Source organism: Haemaphysalis longicornis, unplaced genomic scaffold (genome assembly GCF_048455015.1).
Source record: "Haemaphysalis longicornis isolate Haplotype H1 unplaced genomic scaffold, Haemaphysalis longicornis Haplotype H1 scaffold_4, whole genome shotgun sequence".
Classification (NCBI taxonomy): Eukaryota; Metazoa; Arthropoda; class Arachnida; order Ixodida; family Ixodidae; genus Haemaphysalis; species Haemaphysalis longicornis.
Window position 1 is genome coordinate 88,554,353 of NW_027526361.1, and position 24,978 is coordinate 88,579,330.

Genomic DNA, 24,978 nt, shown 5'->3' on the forward strand with positions numbered 1-24,978 from the left:
GAGTGCGTTTGTCACAGATGAATTGAGCGTCAGAACTGTAAGGCGAACTTTCATACCTGGTGATCTAATGTTCTTATGCACCACAGAGTGCACAAAGGCAAGATCAGGTGAGACCAGCCCGGCGCATATAAAAGTTGAGCATAGGAACTCTAAATCGGAAGCTGGTTAACGGGACCTCACGCCGACGAGATTCAGAAAAACTGCGGTATTGCCACGCGGACATAAAAGCACTTAATGAAGGCACTGCTTTCACAAACCCGTTGGGTCGTTTTTGGTCTAGGTAAGACGGCGCAGTAGTTATAAAAACTACGCTGAAAATGCTGATTCACTTAGAAACTACCGTACACGGAATTTAAACGCAATATAGACAGTTAAACTATAGGCCGACCGTCGATTCTTAGCCAGCCAATGAGCTACGCGTGCAGGGCAGGGCATACAGGCGACCCAACGCACTTACACCTAAACAGTGCACAATTGTGATTCGGTAACGTCGACTAGAAGGATGAAGGCGTTTAAGCTAGTCGACTGGAAAGATGATAGACGTTTAAGTTTAGCAATAGCACTACTAGAAAGCTGCCGCGGTCAGCTGCAGCGACGGCCCGCCGCCGAAGCAGACGGCGCGCCGAGGTGTAGCGCAAGACTTGACTGCAGCGCCACCAGTTCCCGCGACCGCCGTTCGGGACACCCTTCTCCGCTGGCTGGGATGGGGAGCTCTTAAACTGAGCTTAGTCTAGTAACGTTGCCTTAGCCCTCATTCACACAGCTGTCGCCTTCTCCGTTACGGCACCGTCACGTCAAGAAACCGCGACGGAGACGTAAACAAGTAGCGTTCGTACTGGAGCTCTCCGTCAGATTACAGGGCCGTCTGCCTAGTGATCAGTTTAGCCTAGAATTGAGCGTTTGTAATCTGAAAAGTAAAGAAAATGCTCACTTCTCGCTAAATTTAGCCGTGAAAATTTGTTTTCTGATTAGCTGGTTTATCGCGGGGCATGGTCCCGTCACGTTGACGTGACGGAAACGTAGAGCTCGGCCTCCCGTGCCCGTCGCACCGTTTCCGGCGAGAAATCGGCCGAGAAACGGCGCCCATGACGGAAGACAGTGACGTGACGGTAACGTGACGGGGCGAAAAACGGCTGCGCGAATGAGGGCTTAGAGTGCATATTGAAGAGTCGCCAGTGTTCCGCAGTGCATGTTTTTTAGATGCAAAGCATCTCTTGCTCACGGCTCCGTCGTCCGTCATCCGTCGTCCATCCATCCGCCGGCCCAGGAAGACACCGGCAACACTGCCCCTCCAGGAGCCCTTTAACGGGAAGCGTGCTCGTCTCGTGCCGGCCCAGGAAGACACCGGAAACACTGTCGCTCCAGCATCTCATGGTCGGGGCTATGTCCCTCCCTTCTGGGGGCGTGTGGGGGCGCCATCCACACCCCCACTGCGCATGCTCGGCTCATCTCGGGCCCGCTCAGGAAGACACCGGTAACACTGTCGCTCCAGCAGCCATTAAAGGGTAAGACACCCCCGGGCGTTCAGCAAGCCGAGCATGCGCAGTGGGGGTGTGGATGGCGCAACAACGACAAGGGAGGGGCATAGCCCCGTCGCATCTAATAAAATTACACCATCTTCCCGTAGGGGAACCCTGAGTAGTATGCGAAAACAGCCATGGGCTCAACGACGAACTGAAAACTAATGGGCACTTGAATCGACCCCATGGCTGCTTTGCATACTACTCAGGGTTTCCCTACGGGAAGATGGTGTAATTTTTCATTTTTTGAGCGTCGTGAGGTGGTCGGCGCTTGGACGTGTGGGGCGTGCCAACATTTGGCATACAGATATTGAGGCGTTGACAGAGACGCGGAAGATTCAAACGTCATATGCAAATTTTGGAAATTGGGCGCTGTAATTACTGCTTATATGTAATTACGACCCACTGTATATAATATTATATGAATTTCAATTGTTCTTGAGAGCATAGCGTAGATTTTTCTAACTCTTTGTGGTTACTGAACGCAAGGCTGGCGCCATCAACAGTTCTGGTGGGACTACGGGACAGGCGATTAAACGCGTCAGTTCCAGGATGGCTAGCTACCGTTTCTGCCTGGCACCATGCCAGCACACACGGTTCACTATGCAGACGCGGTGCTTTCTGAAATAGCGTGTCCTTTCTTCTTCTCCGCCGTCGTATCTTTGTCGGTTATCCCAAACGGCACGCCTCATCCTGCCACACTCCCGTAGTCGCTGCCCACAATTTCAGCATCAGGCAGGCGCTCGCTTCTGGCTGCCGCCGCCGTCGGATGACGCTGGCGGAGATGACGTCTCTCGCGACCACTTCACTTGCACGGCTGATAACCACACCAGCTGAATACTGCTAGCGCACGCGGAAAATATCATAATGAATTTAGTAACGTCATCATGCTATATCGATGTTCACAACCACAGCGCAACAAAGTGACTTGCATGCATAGCCACATTGACACATTGCTTAGCTGAGAACTGAAGTTTGATTGAGTGATCATGAGTTTTAATGTGCCGACGCTACTCAGGCGCCGAGGCACGCCGAAGTGGAGGACCCCGGATTAATTTTTAACACCTGGGAATCTTTAGCGCCGCCGAAATCTGGAACACACGGCCGTTTTCGATTTTTCACTCTATCAGAAAGAGTCCGCCATGGTGGAGAATCGAACCTGCGTCCTTGGGTTCAGCAGCACAACGATTTTGCCACTGCGGCTACGGGGCGGGTGAGAACTGGAACTCATGGATACCGTAATGAATGTGATTTTAAAAGAGACGGCTTCCGAGTACACATGGACTGTGCCAGCCACTCTCGGGAATCGCATACTCGCGAGCACCAGCGAAAGGTGTTCGTTTTGGCGACTGCGTTTTTGTGCTCGCCACATAGCGTTCATCGCAAGAATCACCTTAATCAGGTCCGGTGGCGGGCTGCCGCAGGACGGAGTACGCTTGTTTAGCGTCGTAACTGCGTAGTTGTCGTGATACCGCCGAAAGAAGACCCAAAGGCGATAAAGCGGACGTTTAAGAAGCTTTATTGCATCCTCTTCGGTGTAACGGCGCAATTGAAGTACAGCAACGCATCGTTTTACCGCTTCCCGCGAGAAGCAGACAACGCACCTCGCATGGTGCTGTGGACACGAAACCTACGGACTGGAAAAAAAGTGACGCACACGATGCAAGTTTTCCCAATGCACTTCGTTCAAGATGACAACTAGCTTCCAAGTCAGCAGCTACTTTCTGTTTCATTGTGATAAAGCTGCATTGTATGTGCGCGTCGTACTTTCTGTCGGCGCTGTTCCCCCGTGTGCTCCGCTTGAACAGGAACCTGCTCATTTCATATATCTGCTAGGTGCTAAAGTTACCTGTTAGGTGCTAATATTGTCAAGATACATCTTTGGAATGAAGCCATTATTTCAATTAGCCTGGAACATATTTTTTTACTTCGGGCTTGAAGCAGTGCCTCAAATGCGCATCTGCGTGGTTTCCTATCGCGCAGCTTGACGTACTTGACGCTCAAATCGGTGAATAGTATGACTGCCGCAACTGCGACAGCTCCAAGCAGCGAGCGCACGGCGTTATATTATCCGCGCACACTGTGTCGCCTCTTTGTTTACTGTTATCACACGTGAGATTGTAGTTTAGTCGTTTCCGGGAAGCAAGTTGTGCATGTTGGAAATGCCCGCAATGATCCCCCCTTCTGTTAACATTGCAACTGGCACGACTTTGTACTTGTTATCAATCAGCGAACGTTTCGGGCTGCTGCAAATCAAAATAGTCAAAATTGGGTCTCATAGCGAAGAATCACGACATTGCGAGAACAAAAAATGCACCGGGAATTCAACATTCACCCCGAATATAGAGCAGTTTAAAACACAGCCTGATTGCATAGAACCTGACTGCACCCGCAGCTAACCAATGCCTTAGGCATTACACCACGGGTTAAGATGTTCACTTTATAAGCTTATCCAGCACCCGTAAGTTGCATGCTGTAATCGCTATCATGAGAAGCGAAATGTTTTCTGCAAAGCGTTTACAGCATTTCGATATAAAGAAAGTTGTTCTGAACTAACCTTTTTCCACTGGAATGTGCAATGAATTGCATTTGCCGGTTGTCGTGGCATGCTAATGATATTCTGAACTGGGTTTTTAGGCTCCGAATCGAAGAAGAAGGTACCAAGGAAAACAGCAGTTCTAAGTCAGGACATTGCAAAATCACGTGATGCAGTTGAAGCGGCCCGACATGAATAGCTGAGAGCAGAAAAGCAGCTAAGGATGCAGCAGTCCACCATCCACCACTGTAAGCATATGTTCTAGAAAAACCCTTCTCTAAAAATGTACGCAGTACCAATTTATTTTACCTTTCTTGAAATCAGGTCAGGTAGACGTCTTCAACCTTATCGTGCAGCTCAGGAATTCTTCACACGCCGGGGATCACCAGTGCTGGCACTTATGCTCCTGAAGTAACACAATGCCATTTTACCCAACATCCTTATTCGAGCTGATCAGGGATATGACCATTTCCCAGGAGGACGAACGGTTGGAACAACAATTTCTTCCATCTTGTGTCACAAGTCAGTCACTACACCCAACAGCAAGCGTTGCAAGTCATGCACCAAAAGAGTGGGCACCTTTCTGCACACTAGGTCTTTGGCAGCTTCCACCCTACAATTCTGAGTGCAGAGCGAACAAGTGAAACAAATTTAGGCAATTACACCATGGTGATATGACCAACAGAACATCTGTTGATATACTTCTGTGGGATTTGATATTTATCCGGGGGCAAAATCTTGTTCTGCACGCCCTAAGCTTTACGCTTTAAAATGGTTAGCAGCATCCGGGGCATGGAAGTGCGCCACGTCGATATATGCGGGTATTATTTTGGGGCTCATGACCGTTCAGACCTCCTAGTAAGACATTGCCATTCTTTTGCTGTCTGTGTGAATATGTCACGGTTGTCAGCATTTGTTTGAAACAGCAACAGCATGTATTCTTGCATTGCTGCTTCCATTTATAGGGAAATATACCAGACAGAATGAATATTTATTCAGCCACATGTGCCATAAGATAGGCCACAAATACACAAGACATTCTCAGCTTTAACAGGTTATTAGAAAAAGGTTGTGGTTGGGCGGTCACGTTTGCTGCCGAGTAGCAAAGGTACCTGAATTCAAAACCCACAATTTACGAGTTTCCAAAATCATTTTTTATCTGCTCGGCCAAAGCTAACATAATATGTAATATTATATACAGACATATTCTGATACCCACAGGCAAGCCAAGAAAACAAGGCCCTCTCACAATAAGCTACCGATGGTTGTCGCAAAAATGACCAGACGGACACTTATCCACAGTTTGGCTATGCCAGCCATTTCATCAATATGCTTTGCATATACTATGAGATGATTCGTTGCACAAGATGGCTTGCCAGTGAGCTTGTGTCCTGTCATTTTAAGTGTTGCGCAATTTAGGGGCCCGGCTTGTCTTTGTAGCTCGTACGGGGTCACGGCGTCACGCACCCAAAGGGAGGCTCCGAAAAGAAACAGCTCGAACCTGTGTTCCTCGCGTTACGAAGCTAATGTCTATTCCGCTGTACCCCAAGCACTTTCGAAGTAATAAAATGAGCGAATTGCATCTGCTGTTTTATTAAAAGGGTACTGAGGGTTCAGCTAGAAGCTCAAAGAATCCAGACTACTCATCCATCCAGCAAAGCTCCCTGCTACAACATTGCGCAGTAACACATAAAAAGCATTGCAGAGTTTTTAAAGCCCGATCAGTGCTTCCTATCTTCCGGTTTTCTTATTACAGTACGTCGATTCACTGTTCTGACCATATTTGGTTTCTCCCTCAGATATGTCAGAGGGCCCTTGCCACATCATATTAACGTGCAATAGGCGGATTGTTTGAAATCCACTCCATGAAGCAATTACTCTTTTTTAATGATTGAAAAATTCCCATCCATCAAAATTGAAGTAATCTGTGGACTACTGCACCTTTCGATAAAAGAGTAGAGTGCAACGCTTCTTAGTGCTAGTTTCCTGAAAAAAAAAACAGTATTCTTCAGCTGGCACCACAACTTCCTTTTCCCTTTTTTCTTCTTTTCTTTCTTTCTTTTGCAGGATGCGCACAGGAGCCCCATTTCACTCCTCAAGAGCAAGGCACTGTTACTGCCCATGCAAAACTGGCGTCTCAAGCTCGTGTGAAAATTGACAAGGCTTTTCAAGTTAAATCACGAGCACTTGTAAACAACTTTGTTTACAACGTAGATGGTTCGAATGTTGATTCTTTCACCGGATTGCCGTCTCTAGTTGCTATTGTCTGGTTACGGCCTATGAGAGAATGCAGCCGGTTGTCCATGAACAGTCCATGCCGGTGCAATGATTGATTGATTGTAGGGTTTAACGCACCGACGCAACGCAGGCGATGAGGCACGCCGTAGTGGAGGGCTCCGGATTAATTTTGACCACCTGGGGATCTTTAACGTGCGCCGAAATCTCGTACACACGGGCGTTTTTGCTTTTCGCCTCCATCAGAAGCCGGTGCAGTCCATGCATGAAAAACAACAGGAACACTGATTATAACATACCAAGTTGTAATTAAGTGTTCGTTACTTTTACAGAAAATACATCTTCTTGTATAGCTACACTCGACTCCTGTTAACTCAGCCCTTGTGCACTTGCAGGGCTGCAAGCTCTGGTCTAATAAACCATGTCAATTCAAGTTCTATTATTTGCTGAAAATAGACCATTCGCTTTTGGCAACTGAATCGTGAATAAGTGTCTCAGCAAATGCACCCGTTTTTAAATGCTGTTACATCATCATACTTGAAACCCATACCGAAAATAAGTCAATTGAACGCTTGCTGCGAAACACCCGAAGAAAGGCGGTTGCCCGACTTGCTCAGTTGCGTCTCGCAGGATGTTTATTTTTAGCTAGGTTGTACAACGTGCATAGGTCATAAAGTGGCTTATCTGCCAGGTAGCGGTAATATTACTGATAACGGGAGATTAAGTATACAAACTTAACGAACCTAACATACGAACGTTAAGCCACAACTCCCATGTTTGACTGAATTATGAAACGCGTAGAAATTGAAAATCAGCTATACTTAGATAAAACACAAGAATAAAAACTCACTCCTTTTACATATTGGTGCAACAAAATTGAAAATTGAGAAAATATTTGTTTCAAATTATTCAAAGTGGCCGTAATGCGACATAAATTACAATGATGATTTCGAACAAACTGAAGACAGGTATCATAACAGTGACCAAAAAAACCAGGCGGAATAGCGGAACTACACACAGTGACGCACCATGTACCAGACTTACTGAAGTTATTGCTAGTACAATAAGACATGGGAGGCTGTTCAAAATATAAGCCGATTGTCGTTCTCTTCGCCGCCGGTGATGAATCACCGACACTCCTTCCTGTCAATACTGCATAAACTGGCGGGCTGTACGTCGATACCTCGAATATACGTTTTCGTTTTTCGCCACAATCCGAGGTACAGCCTCTGCGAGGGCGACGGAGCCCACTATATAACTGCCGCAGTCCGACAGCATAATACAGCGCACAATCTAAAAATCTGCCTAGATGTAAGCGAACACGCGTCGCGCATTTTTTTCCGAAAGCGCTTTGTTCTAGATTCTAGCCATATGCGAGTGCTCCGCTTCTAAGGGCACATCGCGCCATCACTATATACAAACGTAAAGGCAACAAACAAAACACCGAAAGTTCTTATTGCCCTGTTTCTTCCGACTTATATATCTTTTACGCAGTTAGAGCTCACACCACATCATTATTCATGAGGCCACTGCGAAGCTCAATCACAGCCCGAACAGTAGTATAATCTGCACCGACATTTTTCTAGTAATTGTGTAATGATGAATTGCTAGAATAATATTGTTACTGTTTATGGGTGTTTCCCCCTTGTATTTGTGTTTTTGTGATGTTTTTTATTCCACAAAAACCCTGTGCGTTTGTGATCATTGTCTGTTGGAAACGTGTATGTCGTGTTTCATTTACGTCTGTAAGCCGATTACCCAAACTCTATATTGTGTACTTGTCTTTTCTTCTTTTTCCCCACTAGTTTTTTTTTGTGTTCTTTCAAAAATGTAACCCCCCTTACTCAATTCTCTTCAATGGGCCTGTAAGGTATAATAAATAAATAAATAAATATAAAACAGCATGACTTACCTGTCGCAGTGGATGAGAACCGCAGCTAGGTGCTTGCACTTCTTTGACAGCCCTGCTGCGCACGAGCGCTGCCCTTCCACGATTTTTGGCTGGATAAAGCAGCAGCTTATCTTGGGCGAAATGCGATGCGGTTCCTCGGTCACACCCGACGTCTGCATGCATGTAGCGACGATCTCAGCTGTTTTCATCGCTCCGACCTTTGACGGGCCCGATCAAGATAAGGTCGTCGGCTGAAATCATGCGCTCTTCCTCGCCAAAACAACGCGAATAAACTCTGCGGTAAGAATCTTAGTACGACAGCAAGCGAAACTGCAACGGTGGAGCTGTTGTGCGACGCCATTTCGTTTATTTTTACTGGTGTTGCCAGACTGCGTCGCGGAACTTGGTGTTGCGAATTCTGCCATTCCGGCCATCGGTTCTTCCACTAATATTCCTGTGCTGTGGCTGTGTATGGCTTGCCGTAGTGAGGGGCTATGTATTGATTAAATCGTCCGAGGATCATTAACGCGCGTTGACAGCTTGCAGACACAGTTGCTTTAGTTTTACGCCTCAAGGAGAAAACGAGACGGAGCTGCTGGGTACCCATCCTGCTCAGATGTGTCCAGGAGGGCATTGCCTCAGGTCTTTCGGAGACCTCAGAAAAAATAAGCCTTAAATTAACTTAACAAAATCATGTACAATAGGAGCTTCCAGTTCCGCTGAATAACTTAGGAAACAAAAGCGGAAAAACTTCTGCAGACGCAAGCAGAAAAAACGGCAATCACAGCAGTGTAGCAATAAACGCATGTATGAAAGCTACAAAGCTAAGTTTTTTTAAGTCTGTCGATATGTCAAGATCTACCACTCTGTCATTACATGCGTTGCAGGACCAAGGGGACCGAGAGGACAGAGGGTCCGGTTCTTTCGTTTTGGTGCTGTTTTGTGACAAGGCCAAGCTGTTAATCCAAAGGAGACCATCAAAGTGTATCCCATACGCACTATTAGGCAACGGAGGTGGGCAGAAGTGATGTGTAGAAGTATGTCTCGCGCTGTACTGGCTGTCCTGCAATTAAGATACAACTCTCACGGTGTCAGTGGTCGACTGCCCCATGAGCCTTTGGCGTATGAGGGTCTACAACAGGATAACCGTTCACGTATTTATACGCGTTGTATGTGAATTGCTGAGGCCTAATGAATAACAATGCCGCACATGAGAGTAAAAAGAGAAATCTTTATTTAGATACCAAATTATTGAGCGCCTTTGAAGACCTGCTTTCCGGTCTTAACTTAGATTGTGTCAGCTGTCCGCCATATTGCAAGCGGAATTACGGCAACGAGGGGCTTGTAAAGTCTAAATATGGGACGATCAAGTGGCGGCGCATAGGAATCTTCTATATACTGCGCGAGCTCTGGCGGATTCGCAGAAACTTGTCTGGTATCGGGGTCTGAGGGGCCATTGAGCCACTTAGAGATAGTAATACGAGGAGGCGTGTAGAAAGCGCACGCCTTCTGGCTGTGCAGGCGACCGCAGTTCTACAGGATATGCTGGAACGTATCTGGCATGTGGCAGTAGATGCGATCGGAGTCAATGCGGTACATATACTTAAAGACAACGGCAGTATGTAGTGCTCCAGACTGAACTCTATTAGAGAGTGATCTGGAATCGGTTCTAGGCCGCCATAGAGAGGGAAGGGAGGTAGAGGGGGATCGCCAGGCTGTCCGAATACGTTCCTTACTTTTCAACTCCTGGCGGACTTTGAGTCGTTAAGAGAGCTTTGTAGAATTTCCGGTAAGGGTGCACAGAAGACGACGCTCTTTTACACGCAAAGGAGGGTAGCTCGGGTAAGTCTTTGCGCCGTTGTATTGCCATGAAATCCGCTGTGGGTTAGGTGGTATCCAGCAGATAAGAACAGGGTTTCCCTCGACTCGTATAAAGAGAGCGGCCGAGTAAGCTCCATGAGAGAAATAGACAGAGAAATAAGCTTTAATCACAGTAGAAGTGAGCATTTTTGTGGTCGCGGTCTTATGTCAGACTCCTTTGGTGCGGCCGGCTGTTTTCAACCTTTCCGCTAACAAAAGCCCCATGAGCGGGTGGCGAGGATGGAGACGGGCGACAAAAGGCGCGCAGGGCCTCCTTAGTGTCTGTGTACATCACAATACGTACATCTATACTTCGTAGGGCCTGTGCCGATAAGGTTTCTAAACACTTCCAACGGTAGATGCACGAACACGAGAAAGTCCGCAACGACGGCTGTGCTCAATGCCACGTTACGTACCTGTACCTGCGGTGCTCCTCCGAACACAACTTTAACTGTGATGCCGCTGTTGACCGCGGCATCTTCATGCAGTACACACCAACATTTTCTAGCGGAGAATTCTTCTGAACACTATGTACGAGTTGCGTTTGCCAGAGGCGTGGGTTAATAAAGCTTTAATATACTCATTGCATTTTTACGGGGGTGTTCGATACTTTATTCAAAGGCAGTTTTCAACCGAAACTTTTCGAACACAACAACCAGAACATCGAACCTTTCCTTCAAGCTCTTTCCCTAATTCCCAAAGTAATGTCTTTCGCTGTAAAGATACCGAATCCATTCTGGAACTCCAGCGGAACCTGCAGAGAAGTGTAAGCAATGCAATCATCCCTTGAAAACCTATGGGAACTTTTTTATTAATAGTTGTAAGCTAGCCAAGCTAAAGGGGACATCTGTTATTTGTTTTTGTTTTTGAAGACACTCGCTATATGAAAGTCCGAAATAATCTAAAAAAAACCCGCAAATATCATTAAACACAGCAATATATTCTTTTCACATTCAGACACCGCAGAGATAATTACCTTGGAAAGCATGAAAGAGGAACCGGATGTAAAATATTTTGTAGAAGACCGGATCCCTCAGGCGAACAAAAATGACCCATAAATACTATGTTCTCATGCCGTTAGCTTTGGCACCGATAAATGAATCAGCGTATTTACGATGAGCAATTGGATAAACATTCTTGTGCAGTATCCGACAGTAACAAAAAACGCCAAAGGGGAACTATTATTGGTTATAACGATATGGGTCGTTGTAAAATGGAAGGCCCATATTTCCCTCACACAGACCAGCATTAGGCGGTCAACAAAAAGCGGATGCCCCGTATAAACACCAAGCGAGAAAAAACCTTGGTAATTCTAGCGTTCATGAGGCTTTTTAAAGTTGCTAATAATGTTTCTCTGTATATCATCGGTGTGTTCTGACATTTCAAATATATTGAGTTATATGATGATGTTGAAATATATGCAGCTATATACAGCTCAATATACAATAGGTGGTGAAGCCTAGCAATCTAGAAAACATGTTAGGTATACTGTACAGCGTCTACAATGTGGCCAACTTCTTTTCATTTTGACTAATTCCGTCTGCGTGCTGTTCATTTCAACTATCACGCCAAAACAGTAAAGTTTTATCCTCATACCTATTACAAAATCATTCGTAACGGTCGCACCCATCTAAAGATCAGCTGACGTACGCGCTCACCAAGAAAAAAATTTTTAGAACGCATCGTGGCGCACCCGCCACTGACAGCAGAGAACGTTATGGGTGGGGGCTCAGCCTCGCGTATAACCTCTCACCCAACAGTCAGCAACCGACCCGAACCCTCCTCTTCCCGGGACAGGCTCGGATACATTTCTTCAGTGAACTTTATTCCACGCCGCTGGGCCGGTCTACACCAACGTGGGCTCTCCGCCGGACTGCATTTGTAGTCCCCTTAAAGGAACTATTAGCAGCTGACGTACAATGTAGAGACTAGACTGTTTTTGCATATCCATAATTAAAACTTAAACGCACATTAATACAAGGAAGACAATGGGACACGGCACCAGCGCTGGTGGTGTCTCACCTTCTTGTCTGTGTCAATTTGAGTATAAGGTTTGATGGTGGATGTTAACTCGAGCTCACGGTAATAACCCAAGTGTACCTTTTGAGGGAAAAATTCCTTAAAAGGATGTAGTTGAAGCTCACTTTTGTTTTCTCTGTTCGGACCAGCTGGACGTTACGAATAGTGTAGAGCACTGACAACTTGACAGCCTGGAGGGCGAAACGCATGCCGATGCAATTGCGAGGTCCGGCTCCGAAAGGCAGATACGTGTATGGCTGTATGGAGCCCACGTTCTCTTCACTGAACCTGCAAACAATTTACGCTGGCTGCAAAACTGGCACCCAACTTCGTGTACCTACCAGTTACACCATATGGGATCTACTGTTCCTTGTTACCTTTCCGGGTTGAAGGTGAACGGGTCGGGGAAGTTTTGGGGGTCGTGGTGCATGGCGTACACGGGAATTACAACCAAATCGCCTTTCTTCAGTTGAACTCCACTGTCCCCGAGAACATAATCATCGATCGCGGACCGCTCAATTCTGAAAAAAAATACATGGTGTCGCAAGTATAGATAAGGCTCTTCTGATAGACAGGCTCAAACTGAAAATTACGCCTTTGGGTCCGGTAAATACCTACGTAACATAAAGATTTACATTACCGTTTTACATAGTATCTAACCTTCGTATATCATTCCCTTCTCTGAACCACATGAACTTCTTTTGAATAAATCCGGCTAATACACCCGGCTAGCCAGTTGTCAGCTTAGAAGGTTGTTCTAGTTTCTCAGATGTGAACAGATTACCTCGAAATGTAATGTTGTTGTTTAGACGGCACATGAAAAAAATTGCTCGCACTATAGTGTTGTTATACATAATAGCTGTAACTTTCGCTTAGAAGATTTGTGGTGATAAGCTGTCAGGTCAAATAAACTCGGACACGCTTTTTGACCGGCGATCATGCCATAATGACTAACAAAACAACTTTACGAACAGTAGCCAAACCTGTTGCTTCGTTAGGCGCACCGTCGGTGGTTGATTGGACCTGTGCAACTCTTTTTTTAACTTATTATGTGTGTGAATGAGAGGCTTCAATCGTAAGGATTCGTGTAACCCATGTGTGAAGCCTCAGTGCGTCGAGCTCTAAGATGTAGAGGACGTATAATACCGCCACAACGGACGATAGCACTGCCTAGAAAAATTTGACTGCATCTAAGCACGTGTTATAGGTTTTGAATGTAAAAACAACCATGTCGAAATGGACTTCTTAGATGCTTCGCTTTCGCCTCGAGTCACAGGGCTTCGTAATCTTGTTGTTTGAGTCCCATTGCCAGCGATCCACTGCAACCATTTTGAGCAGTTTTGATCTGTCTCCTACGTGTTGCCCCGCTACTCGTTCATGCTGTCGTATAATGGAAGAAATAACGACGATGGTAAGTTTCGCTGCCAGGTTGTTCACCAGTTTTGCGGCGTTCTTAAGCTGCCTTAAGCCCTCCGTGCTGTACGGACGTGGACGGCCCCTTGACGCTATTGTGGGGTTCGAACCTGAGCTATGGAATCCTTCGCGCAATGGAACGCTTCGCAAGCTAACGTTTTACGGATTCCGAGGCTGACGCCTGTGCCAACTCCTGATTGCTTAGGCCATGTTCAGACTGTTAAGCTATGTTGTCACTACCGACTTAACAACCATATCGTGAGCTGTGGACGTAAAAAACGGCCTGTCACGCTGTTAGATTGGCTGAGACGTGAAATGACGGCATCTTTTAAAGATATCACGACAGTTGCGGCAACAGTCTGAACCCGGCCTTACTGCAACTGTCGTAATAAGTTTAAAGAATGACGTCATTTCTCGTCTCACCCAACCGAACTGCGTCACACGCCGTTTTTTACGTCCAAAGACCACGATATGGCTTTTACGTCGGTTGTCTGAACATAGCCTCACACAAAAGGTCATTCTTTGCTTTCCATTTCATAACAAGTTCGGTTGCACTCAGTCACCGCGCCAGTCTCATCGCGCATACGGCGTATGCGTTCTAGAATTAAAAAGCGGTACATCTCTCTCCCTGAAGCATGCGCCGAACTCGCAGACAAGGGCATTGCACTGTTTGCATAACGCTGTTAACTTCGCTCACCGTGGAGGCAATTGTCCCCGATTGTCGTTCACCACGAAAGTATGTTTCCACAGCTAGGATCATTCTTTCCGACTTTACTTGGCGACGTTGCCATCGCAAATGCCGGAAAGCATGATCAATATGGCCATCATCATAAACATTCAAGTTTTCTCACCGAGTCGCAGGCGGGTACATGCGAAGGGCTTCTGAAACAACGCAGTGCAGATATTTCAGCTTCGTAACAACATCGAGGCTGGGATGCTCCCCCTTGGAAGGAAAGATGCATAAGAATGAGTTGGGAGAAAAAAACAAACAAACCCCCACACTCGATTTCAATGGTGGTGATATAGCGCCTACAGAGTTCCGTGCAAATACACGAATAAATATAAAGTTGGTGCTGGTTTCCAAGCGAATTTAGATACGGATGTCACGCCTGCAAGGAAACCATGAATAGTGGTAGCTTCAGACTGCCTCGCTTCAAAACGTTGCTGTGGGAGGGTGTTAAAGAGATCTGTTTTTTCCTAAAAGGTCGAAGTGAGAGGCTTCCTTGCTGATAGTTTTTCAGTTTTAAAGGCGACCACTGCTGGCTCCAGCAAACGCTGCAGAATCCATTCTGGAAGACCACTATCTGTCGCTTTCACCGTGTGGACCGACTCTGGTAAACGTTTATGTTATTGTTCATCTCGCGCCTAAACACTTAGTGGAAAACAGCCCTCAAAGAAAGAATAGCGGCTGTATAAAGCGGATCCCCAATTGATCTCCGCAAACCCTTTTTTGTGGCAGCATTCGAATGGTTCGCCCGGGTATTCATCTATTCCAGTATTTATTGGATCTGCTATGATGATTTTCATCAGTTTTAAATCCTTTTGTTTCCATAACTCGTGGTTATATTGACTATATTTCTTCAGCCGTGATGTAGTAGCACGTCTTCAAGTGCCACGCTATGAAGTTAGCAATGTTTTGTCACCTGTGCCGCCATCAAATTAAAGAACTGGACGAATGCAGAAGGGAAAACTCCCGTTTGAAGCACGATTTTTTCTTAAAAAATGGTGTAACTTGGATTGGCCGAAAAAGTCTTATAGTGGGATAGTGCAATCTTTTCAACCATATCTCCGATGCCTCTTCCATCAGGGATGACTCTAAACGCGTTTTCCGCACTCACATTGATTTGTTTTCAGATATGCCGTTTTTTCTCACCTGTGCACAAACAGAAAGTTTCCGCAAATTTCAAGACACGAAACCTACTGAAATTTCCATGAAGTGTCTTCTTGCAATCGTGCACCATGGAGGAACCCTAGTCAGATTAAAGTGATTTATAAATTCACACACATTTATGCTTAAAAACCGTGTTTAGTAACAGTAAAATACCAAAACAGCTATATAACTTAGTAATCGGCTAAATTCAACGTTTATTAGATATTTATCGTTTATATTGTTGCATTCGGGAAGGCGTACCCGGGCCGAGCTCCGTCGCCTCCATCATGCGTGTGATCGTGTGGTTAAGCGAGCGCCCAACAAATGTTGCTGCCTTGAAGATGACAAGAAGCCGAAGGCAAACTTAACTGGTTTAATGTATAGCGAGAGATTAGCCGAAGGAAGACAGCAACAATGTCCTGACGGACGAGGTTAATGTACACGACTCGAGCAGAGTGACAGCATTGATTCAGTGCTCCAACAGGAATAAAATTCTGCACCAGGGGCCCCCGTATTTATACCCAAAGTGCTAACGGTCAAACAAGCCTTCCCGCTGCTTTTTGCACATGGCGCGACATGGTACAGACACACACAACACTCTTTCCAGAGTTTGTGAGGGGTCGGTAGTAGAAGCTCATGCTGTGTCCGAGAGAGGGGAAAGAGGGTTTCTCTGCTGCAGCTTTCACGTCCTTTGGACGTGTATTTACAGGTCGCGTTCGCCGCTACCGATGTTTGAATCACGCCGACAGCGAGACGCTAGTGATCCGGGCTTTCCCAGGCATGTAGCGGCTTGTTGGAATCCGTTGGCTGTCGCTGCAAGCATGTGAAACTGACACAGAGGCGCCCACTCGAAAGACACGTAGTGGAGGCTCCGCCACCAAGCCGAAGAGTGCTGCACGAAACTTGAAGCCCAGCGGTGCGCTTATTCGTAACAATAAAGAGTTTTGGCAGTCCGTCTGTTCCGTTGGTTATGTAGTTACCGGGTTTACCGGGACCGGTCTGCACCTGTTCGCGCGGAAGGGCGAGGAGGAAGGGCGAGGAGGTGCAGACATGGCGAAAGCAGGCCCGCGGAACTAATCCCCCTACCGAGACGAATGCCCACGTGCACAGACGGGTCCCGGTCAACACGCTAACTACGTACACGACGAAACAGACGGACTGCTAAAACTCTATTATCTAAAAAAACTGGTAGCGGGTAGCGCTGTTTGTTCAACGGTCCGGCACTTACTGTAGGATTCTCCCGGCTTTGCACGCCTGAAGAACAAGCACATGGGTCCAGGCGTTACCTCAATGGAGGAATGGACAACCCGACCCCCTCACCTGGATGGAGCAAACACAATCATCTCTTTGTGGGAGCTCGTGCGCGATGCAGAGCTGACTGGACGGATACGATGGACATCCCACTGCTCCACGTTCAGGTTTTCCCTCTTCCCAACTAGGCTAAAAGCCCCACAAATCAATAAAGGTGTATTCATTCCTTGGGCTGACGTTGCCTACGTTGTGCTTTAAAATTGATAATACTCGACTGAAATTCCTGGAATGAACATCTAGCCATCAGCGCCACCTCTTACAGTGACTACCCCCCCCCCCCCAGCCAAGGTAAGGGCGCACGCAAGATGTGGCTCCAGCCAAGGTAAGGGCGCATGCATGTATGCATACTGACGTGGGTGGCGAAACATTCGTCCGCTTCTTTACGCAGCCTGTCTTGGACGTTGGGGTGAAGAGCGAGGAGGTAGAGTGTGTACGAGATGACGGTCGCGTTCGTGTCTTGTGCGGTCACGAGGAAGAGTACGCACTGCGCCATGGCTTCGTCCTCGTTCAGGGCTGCGAAAATTACAGCAAATGTGATCGCTTAAAATGTTTCCAAATCACTTCTAGCCAAACCACTCCCCGGCAGAACGCTGTTGCTCACCACGGTTCCACTGCAGCTTGTAAAATGCGCTCCAGGGAACTGGGTGCCCGCTGGTTGTTCGAGTTAAAACATATAATAGTGTAGAAAACGGCCACGCATTCAAGTAGAGAACATTGAAGGGGGCACAAGTACCGAAGGCAAGCCCGAGTCAATTTATGTTTTACTTCGTGGCATCCTTACGCTGCTTTTTTTACTTAGAAAGTAATGGCTAGCTTACGCCCAGGTTAAATTGATTCCGCATTGCCTGTGGCTTTGAAATCACTGCAATATTCAAACTAAAACGTAAGATGTTTGGCAGCACTAACATCCTTCAAACTGCAACGTATCTCCATTCTTGTCGCACCGCCTAAAAGCGCAAGCCTTCCGATTATTTCCAACGGACTGTTTGTTCTGGGTGCCACTCTGTAGTGGATACTTGTTCGTTGCCTGTTGGGGGAAAGGTTACTCCCCGAAACTAAATTTATGTCAACTAAGTGCAAAGCTAGCTTCCCGGAACACAAAACAGCCGTACTCTTGCTAGAAGAGAAGGATGTGTCCTGCTTCAGGTCCTCGCCGAGGTTGAAAAGCTGGTTGTCCCGTTCAGAGCTGTTTTCGGCAGATGCCGTCAGCTTTCCTTCCTGGGCGTCCATCATCAGCTGTAGGAAGTCTTCATTACGCTGATGAGGAAACATTCTTCGTTAGGCAGGTAATACGGCGGGATAATCTTGTAACGCCCTGCATTTCCACAATATTGCAGATTTCGCAACAGCTGCAAATGTACTCGTTATAATAACTTAAATGCAGGTAATTGGCCTAAGAAATTTTGAAATCCGCAATAAGAAGAAAATATTAGAAATTATGAAAAATTCCAAAACGTATAACCATGGGATATTCGCAATAATGCAGATTTCGCGAAAGTTTTACCTGTAATCGTTAGAATTGCGTAGATGGAGGTCATTGGTCGAGCGATATTTTGAAGAAAAAAAATAAGGAAAATACAGTCAAACCCGGCTATAACGAACCCGGATAGAGCGAATTATGCTAAATATCGAACGAAAATATTTCAGTTACGGAAATACATGGGAAACATATTCCTTATAACGAAGTTCACATCCGATATATCGAACTCTGGGCGCCTAGAATGGCCGCCGAAATGCATGATCTCGGAGCGGCGATTGAGATGTGGATTGGCCGCGACCACGGAGCAAGAGCCGCGACTGAGGCATTGCGCCTCGCACGGAGCGACGTGACGCCCAATACTTTCCGGAACTGTTAACGATGCGCGGCACTCGCGACGGAACCCGCCCAGTCAGTGAGTGCGGACCAAGACAGCAGCATCGGTGAACGGTGGGAAGAGCTCGGCAACGTTCCCGATGATGTCGCCAGTGAAATCCGTCCGACGCTTATAATGAAGCGCTTTCGGCTGTCGATGTGCTCCGCCAATGCTTCTTAGATTTTTGAGGACATGGACTTGGAACTGGTGCAAACAATGTTTCGTGTTGAGAATGCTATGCTAGTTGAAGCCGCCAAAACGAAAGTGAAAAAAAAAAAAATCCCCCCCCCCCCTTTTTTTTTTGCAACGTGGGCAGTTAAGGCGGAAAGTAGCTTTGATACTTGCAATAAATTGATTATTTTGGTCTGGTGATGGCTACTGTAGTGTGTTCGTTTCTGCATACGCGGATGGCGGAGTTGGGGAGGGTGCGGGGGGCTCTCAGGGATTGCGAACTCGTAATAATAAACTCGTTATAGGCGGGTTCGGCTATATCGAACTATTGGATATATCGAACTAATCGCGGTGCATATTGCAGTTCGCTATAAACGGGTTTGACTGTATAAAGCAATTACGGAAAATGGCGAACCGTGTAACGGAACCGTGTAACGACCTGTATTTCCACAAGAATTCAGATTTCGGGAAAGTTCCACCACTAGTGGTTAAAATAGCGTAAATGGAGGTAATTGGTCGAACCAAGTCATGAAAAATAACAAATAAAAAAACACGGAAAATTGCAAACTATATATGAACCTGCATTTGACCATAATGCAGATTTTACGTAAGTTCCACCTATAATCGTTATATAGCGTAAATGAGATAATTGATAGAAGGAAATTTAGAAACAATAAAAAAATAAAAAGAAAAAATTGCAGAAAATGTCGAACCATGTACCACCCGACATTTCCACAATAATGCAAACTTCGTGCGCGAAAGTTCCAAACGAAACCGTTATAACAGCGTGAATGGAGATAATTGATCGTACAGGATTTAGAAAAACCAAGAAATGTGGCTGTAAAAACTCACACTCAAGACAAGTGACATACGAACCTACGCAATAGTAGATAATTCCCTGAATTTCTGGAGAGTTTTGTTTTACTTTCCTTCAAAATTTTGCCGAATGTTTCCTACAGGTTTGTAACAAACACAGAAGGATCACCAGAAGGCGCGATCTCGATCAGATGTATTTTCATGCTCACAAATCTAACGAGAGCTGGGGCCCTATTCTCGACTGCACAAATTGCCGGCAATTTGCCGGAAGTCTTGTCTGATTGGCTTTCAACTTTGGTCACGTGCTTGCGGTTGTCAAAGCGGTTGTGTGTGTTGTCATTTTGACGTTTTATGACGTTTACGGGCACCAGTTGTAAACTTTGCCTTATTTCTCTTTACTGAAAGCGCAAAATTCTTGGCCGGCAACGAAAAACCAGACTAAAAGCACTAGACATGACAACGTAGGCCTGGCTTTGCTATGCAACAACAATAATGCCTGTAATACACGCCTTCTCTGTGATTGGCTGGGAAGGCATGGCGTAATTTAAACTGTTGGCGGGAACGATTACGTCATGCATTGGCAACTTCAGGCTGCGTAAAAATGACGTAATGCTAGGTAACAGCTTGAAAATGGCGGCTGTTTTGTCGCAAAATACAAGCAAAATAGGGCTAAAAATTGTCTCGGCTTTCGACGCCGCGAAATTCCCGCCAATTTGCAGCAGGCGCAGTTTCGCATGCACGCTGTTTAAAGCATGTTTCCTACTGAAACAAATTATAGTTTCAACTGCTTCCAAGTCAGCGATCATGGAGCATACAAATAACGTGCAGTATTTTGCTTTTACGTTTGGCAATAAAATAACAATTATTTGTTTGGCGTAACCACATCATAAGAGGGCAGTACAAGGCTCTCCATGACAAAAAGAACCCAATGCACGGCGTATATCCACACTCGTCCTAGTAAGCTGTTGGGTGACATGATTGAACTCAAGAGAAAAATAAAAAAGAAAAATGTCTCGTTTGTTTATTACAGCGTAAATTGAAGTCGAGCTCGATGAATGAGTGAATCGGCGACGTCGGTGCGCTCCGCGGTTATCAGGCGTAGCGCTTCGCTGCTCTTATGTGACATAGAAGCGATGGTCGCGGCCGTCTTTTTCTGTGATCACGCCTTATATAAACTTGTAACATAGCAGCAGACGATGGCGTGGCGGCGGTGGCGGCAGGGAAGATGATAACGCAACAGAGCTTGCATTGAACCAGAGAGCCTAGCTATGTTACTAAAAGCGATTGAAAGAAATAAATAGATACGGTAAAAAAATTGTGTGATGTTCTTTAGCTCGACATCCGCCTTTCGCTCGCTTTTGGATCAACGTTACTCGATCGCCTTGTGGTGTTGACGCATATTTTGACCTCTAGAAATTTGTTTTTCTTGTCAGCCTCAGGTACCGTCCTAATTGTTATAGTACATGCCAAATAGTTTTATATCTTTCTTGCACATTATTTGATACCTTGGTTGCGATCTTTATGAGTAAATAGACAAATTACACTGCATGTCGTCATAGCTATAGGTGCCGCACGTGACAGATTGCTTACGTCGTGCTTACGCAAAATATTGTCGGCAATTTGTGCAGTCGACAATAGGGCCCCTGATTGATAACACGTTGTAGTGACAGTCGTTTAGACTAACTTTGGAAAGCCACAATCAAATAGAAGAAAGCTCTTTTTTGTTATGGGGTCGTATATGTAAAACGCATGCTGGGCCCCGAAGTCAAGTTCTAAGTCTGGAATTTCAGTCATAGTATCTGGCGACCATTATCAGGTGAACTGGTATAAGTGAACCCTGAACTTAACAGTCGCATACAACTTTCAGGTTTAAGCTTCCGATATAAAATGGCTTTTACGCGAGAAAAACAAAGAAGCGCCATTCTGCACCACTCTCCAAATCTTCGGGCTTCTAATCCTTCGTCTTGTTTCCTACGCGGTTCAAACGTGCTTCAAAGTCATGAACCAACCAGCTCGACCAAGAATTGTGGGAAATCCAGAGGCTACTTACAGATTTCTTATCTCGTCTGCTATCGATAATATTCTCGCAGAGCTTCTTGAAGTACAGAAAATTTTCTGTTGTGAAAGGCTGAAGGTTAAGCAACTTGGCTAGGGCAGGAAGCAGGACTGAAATAAAGTACAAAAAATTAATTCTAAGCTTATAGTCTACATGCGATATCCTGTATCAATATTTTTGTGTTTCTCACGACCGGCTCCAAAGCAGGTCGTGGTATTTTGTAGGTGTGTTCATCGCAGCACCTTACGATCAAACGCCACTGAGGGTGTAATTACCATTTTTTATATTTGTGTGGGATATGCCATGGGTGGGTTCATTTGATCTGACGCATCTGCAGCTCGGTAGAATGTAAAGGTATATCTTTCGCTGTGCCCGCGAAATGAAATCCCATCCTTGTGGTCCGGGTACTCATTTAAATGTCATTTTGTCCTTAGCAGATACATTTGTGTAATGGCGCTAATGCGTTCCCCCTCGCCCGTGTCAAATCAATATTACACGGATGTTTGCTTTTGTAGACCTAATAAACACCGTAAGTGAAACTTGAAAACACACGCGCGTCTGAATCATTACGCTGCAAAGTGAATTTATTTCTCCCAGACAGGAGTCCATAAGCCTTACAGCGTGAGGACTGAGCTGTTAGGATGAGCAAATGCAGAGCTGTTTTAAAGAGCAATGATCCGACACAGATAACTATAAGGGGAAATGTTCGTCATGGTTTTCAAGTGGCGAATACTCTTATTAGACCAAATAGCTTCCAGTATCCTCGGGTTACATAAATTTTTACTACTTGCCAGCTTTAATTTCTTGCCTTCGATGCTAGAGTTCAAGTTTATTGGACTGCCTCGTTGTTCGGGAGGCCTATATCTGTGAGCTATACATCATTGTTTGCCCATGACAACAGTGCTGATGCAAGTGTTTCATGCGAGTGGGGAAAATGGAAGTTAATGTTTATACCTGCGTAACAAGAGCACACATGCGTGGACGTGTGTGTGTGCTTTTAGATGAAACGCATCTCATGCTCGCCTCTCTGTCCTTCCTGTGTCTGTCCGGTGTTGTCCGCACAGCTGCGCTTCTCCTCCTCTCATCTCTCCGATAGCGAACACTCTCTCCCAAACATCTGCGGGTTGGCGCAGCGCGCTCTCACTCCGTTGCTAGGCGCCGGTGGGCGGCGCTGCGCTCGGCGCTGCGCGCGCTGCGCATGTGCAGTACTCTCTCTCTCCGCGCTCTGCTCTCCTTCGGGCGCTGTAAATATAAAGCGGCATGCCGCGCTCCGACGGTCTCACCCGACGGTCATCCGCGTTACGCTTGCACTCTCTCGCAGTACTCGACGATTGCTTGATGCAATCGTCGAGCCCCTAACTGTGCGCTTTTCGGACCACAAGGCACTTATTCTCGTCTGCAATAAAGACCGTACCTGAGCATACGTGTACTGCATGTGCATTGCATGGTGAAAATGGAATTTTACCCACCTCCCCTTCCGTGAGAACCCCTGCTATAAGCGTAATCAATACGATGGAAAACGCCAATGGAACCACCCATGCGATGCGTTGCATCCCACCAGGGTTCCCGCGAGGGAAGGTGGGCGTAATTTTTTACGTTTCATGAACCCTCAAAAAGGTACTCTTGAGCATGCCCTAAGAAAGTCATATAGAGCTTAACATACAAAAATGAAGAATCTTAGTTCCTCAACCATTCAACACGCCAGGCATCCTGAATGCATAGGATATCTGCACAGCCTGTGTTTATTTTGAGAAAATTCCCCACCCCAGCATCTGACCTGTGATGGTGTGATGAGGCCGATTATATTTATTCTTCTCCTCCCCAAACCTCATTCAGATAACGTGGGCTTGGTCATCTTGCTTGTTTCGAACTTTGTTACTCAATCATTGTTCTTTCTGGACGCTCGGTGCCCATTCCTCAAAGGTGTAGTGAAAGTTTGTTTCAGCCTTTTCCTCCCTGATATTTGTCTGACCCATCATTTTCACGTGGTTGTCTCAACCATATTCTCCCTGATCAATGCCTGCGGAAGCATACCGGTGGCCCCGGGTTTTTCCTATTAGTTCACATTTTTCCTTTATGCAGGCTCGTCTGTTTTAATCTGTGTACAGTGATTCGAGCAACTATATTTCTGATATCCTTGTTCCTTCACCTTTTCCTATTACAATACCTGGCCTGTAATATATTTGTATATTGGCAATACTAGGATGCCCTGAACAGAGTACATTTGTGTTTCGCAAAGAGTTAAAGCTGTGTTCGTAAAAGTAGACGCCGATACTCTCCTTGTTTAAACTTTTATGTGGAATCACGGCGGTTTTGTACCATGATCTGTAAATAAATTCACCTGCAAAGACGATCCCTGCTTTGTAGCCTACATGAGTAATGTCCTTTTCTGGGACAGCTTAGGAATAACACTCACAAATGACATTGATGTCCCATTCTGGTACTTTTGGTGTAGAAGTGTCCTGGTGAAACCCTGGTTATATGTTTGTTTTGTCATTTGGGTTCGTGGAAATAAAGTCAGTCTTGTTCTTCGCGAAACAGTGATCCTTGTGCCTAGTGGGTGCAGTCACTTAGGGCAATCTTTTGACTTCGTTCCGCGTTTATATTCTCGTGGGAGTTTGCCAAGGTTTTGATGAGACGTATCTGTACGTTCCTTCAGCTGCTTCATGGTCCTCCTATGCAGTAACATCATAATGCTGCTCGTGGTGGTTGTAAATGCTTTCCCTTCTATTAGAGATGAGCGATGAGTTGCTGCTGACTGGTCATGATTCTCGCCTGGAATTGAGCAGGCCTTTCGTTTAAAATGTGGGTTAAACATATCCCCGCCCACACGCACAATATTACACAAATTAGTTTGGTACTGCTAAATGCATTTTACTCGTAAAACGCGGTCAGCTACTGTACTTACAGAAGACAAACAACCGTGGAGTGATTTTCCTAGAGAAGGCTTGCCTCGACCTGGTGACGAACTCGTTGGACTGGTCGGAGTGAGAGTCAAGCCGCGTAGCGAAGGCGCAACGTGCGATCACGTCCAGGGCGTAGTTCCCGTAAAATCTCAAGAGGGAAATGGCAAAATTGGGCACGTTTTAGGTGGGTTACAACTGTCACCTCTTGATTTCCGGGTCTATGATTGCCAGCCAGATTAATTTACCCACTACTTGCCTTTTGAGAATCCTGTAGAGCCACCGGAAAAGCGAACATAATGTAGGCCAAGGTTGGAGGCCCTTTTTAAATCTCTTTTCAAATCTCTCCTAGGCACTAAGCCCACGCCTGCTCCCACTTTAGCTAAAGCTCTTGCTCAAGGAACAGCCTCCGACCTCTTCAACCAACTAGCCTATCTCCCGCTCCCTCTTACTCCTAGCTATATGGACTACTCAGGTGAACCTAATTCTGATCTGTACCACCCTTTCACTCTCCGGGAGCTCGA

General features: G+C 46.0%; 1 protein-coding gene across 1 annotated transcript in view; it reads right to left on the reverse strand.

Moving 5' to 3' along the window:
• Positions 1-10,625: 10,625 nt before the first annotated feature.
• Positions 10,626-24,978, reverse strand: part of LOC144178995 (cytochrome P450 3A24-like) — a 47,145-nt gene continuing 32,792 nt past the window's right edge. The window contains exons 8-15 of the mRNA XM_077707156.1: positions 24,460-24,605; positions 21,546-21,661; positions 17,768-17,912; positions 17,008-17,168; positions 14,326-14,417; positions 12,439-12,582; positions 12,187-12,349; positions 10,626-10,796 (exon numbers count right to left, since the gene is read on the reverse strand). Coding sequence (XP_077563282.1) covers positions 10,719-10,796; positions 12,187-12,349; positions 12,439-12,582; positions 14,326-14,417; positions 17,008-17,168; positions 17,768-17,912; positions 21,546-21,661; positions 24,460-24,605 — 1,045 coding nt within the window. The 3' untranslated portion in view covers positions 10,626-10,718. The remainder of the gene's footprint in view (positions 10,797-12,186; positions 12,350-12,438; positions 12,583-14,325; positions 14,418-17,007; positions 17,169-17,767; positions 17,913-21,545; positions 21,662-24,459; positions 24,606-24,978) is intronic.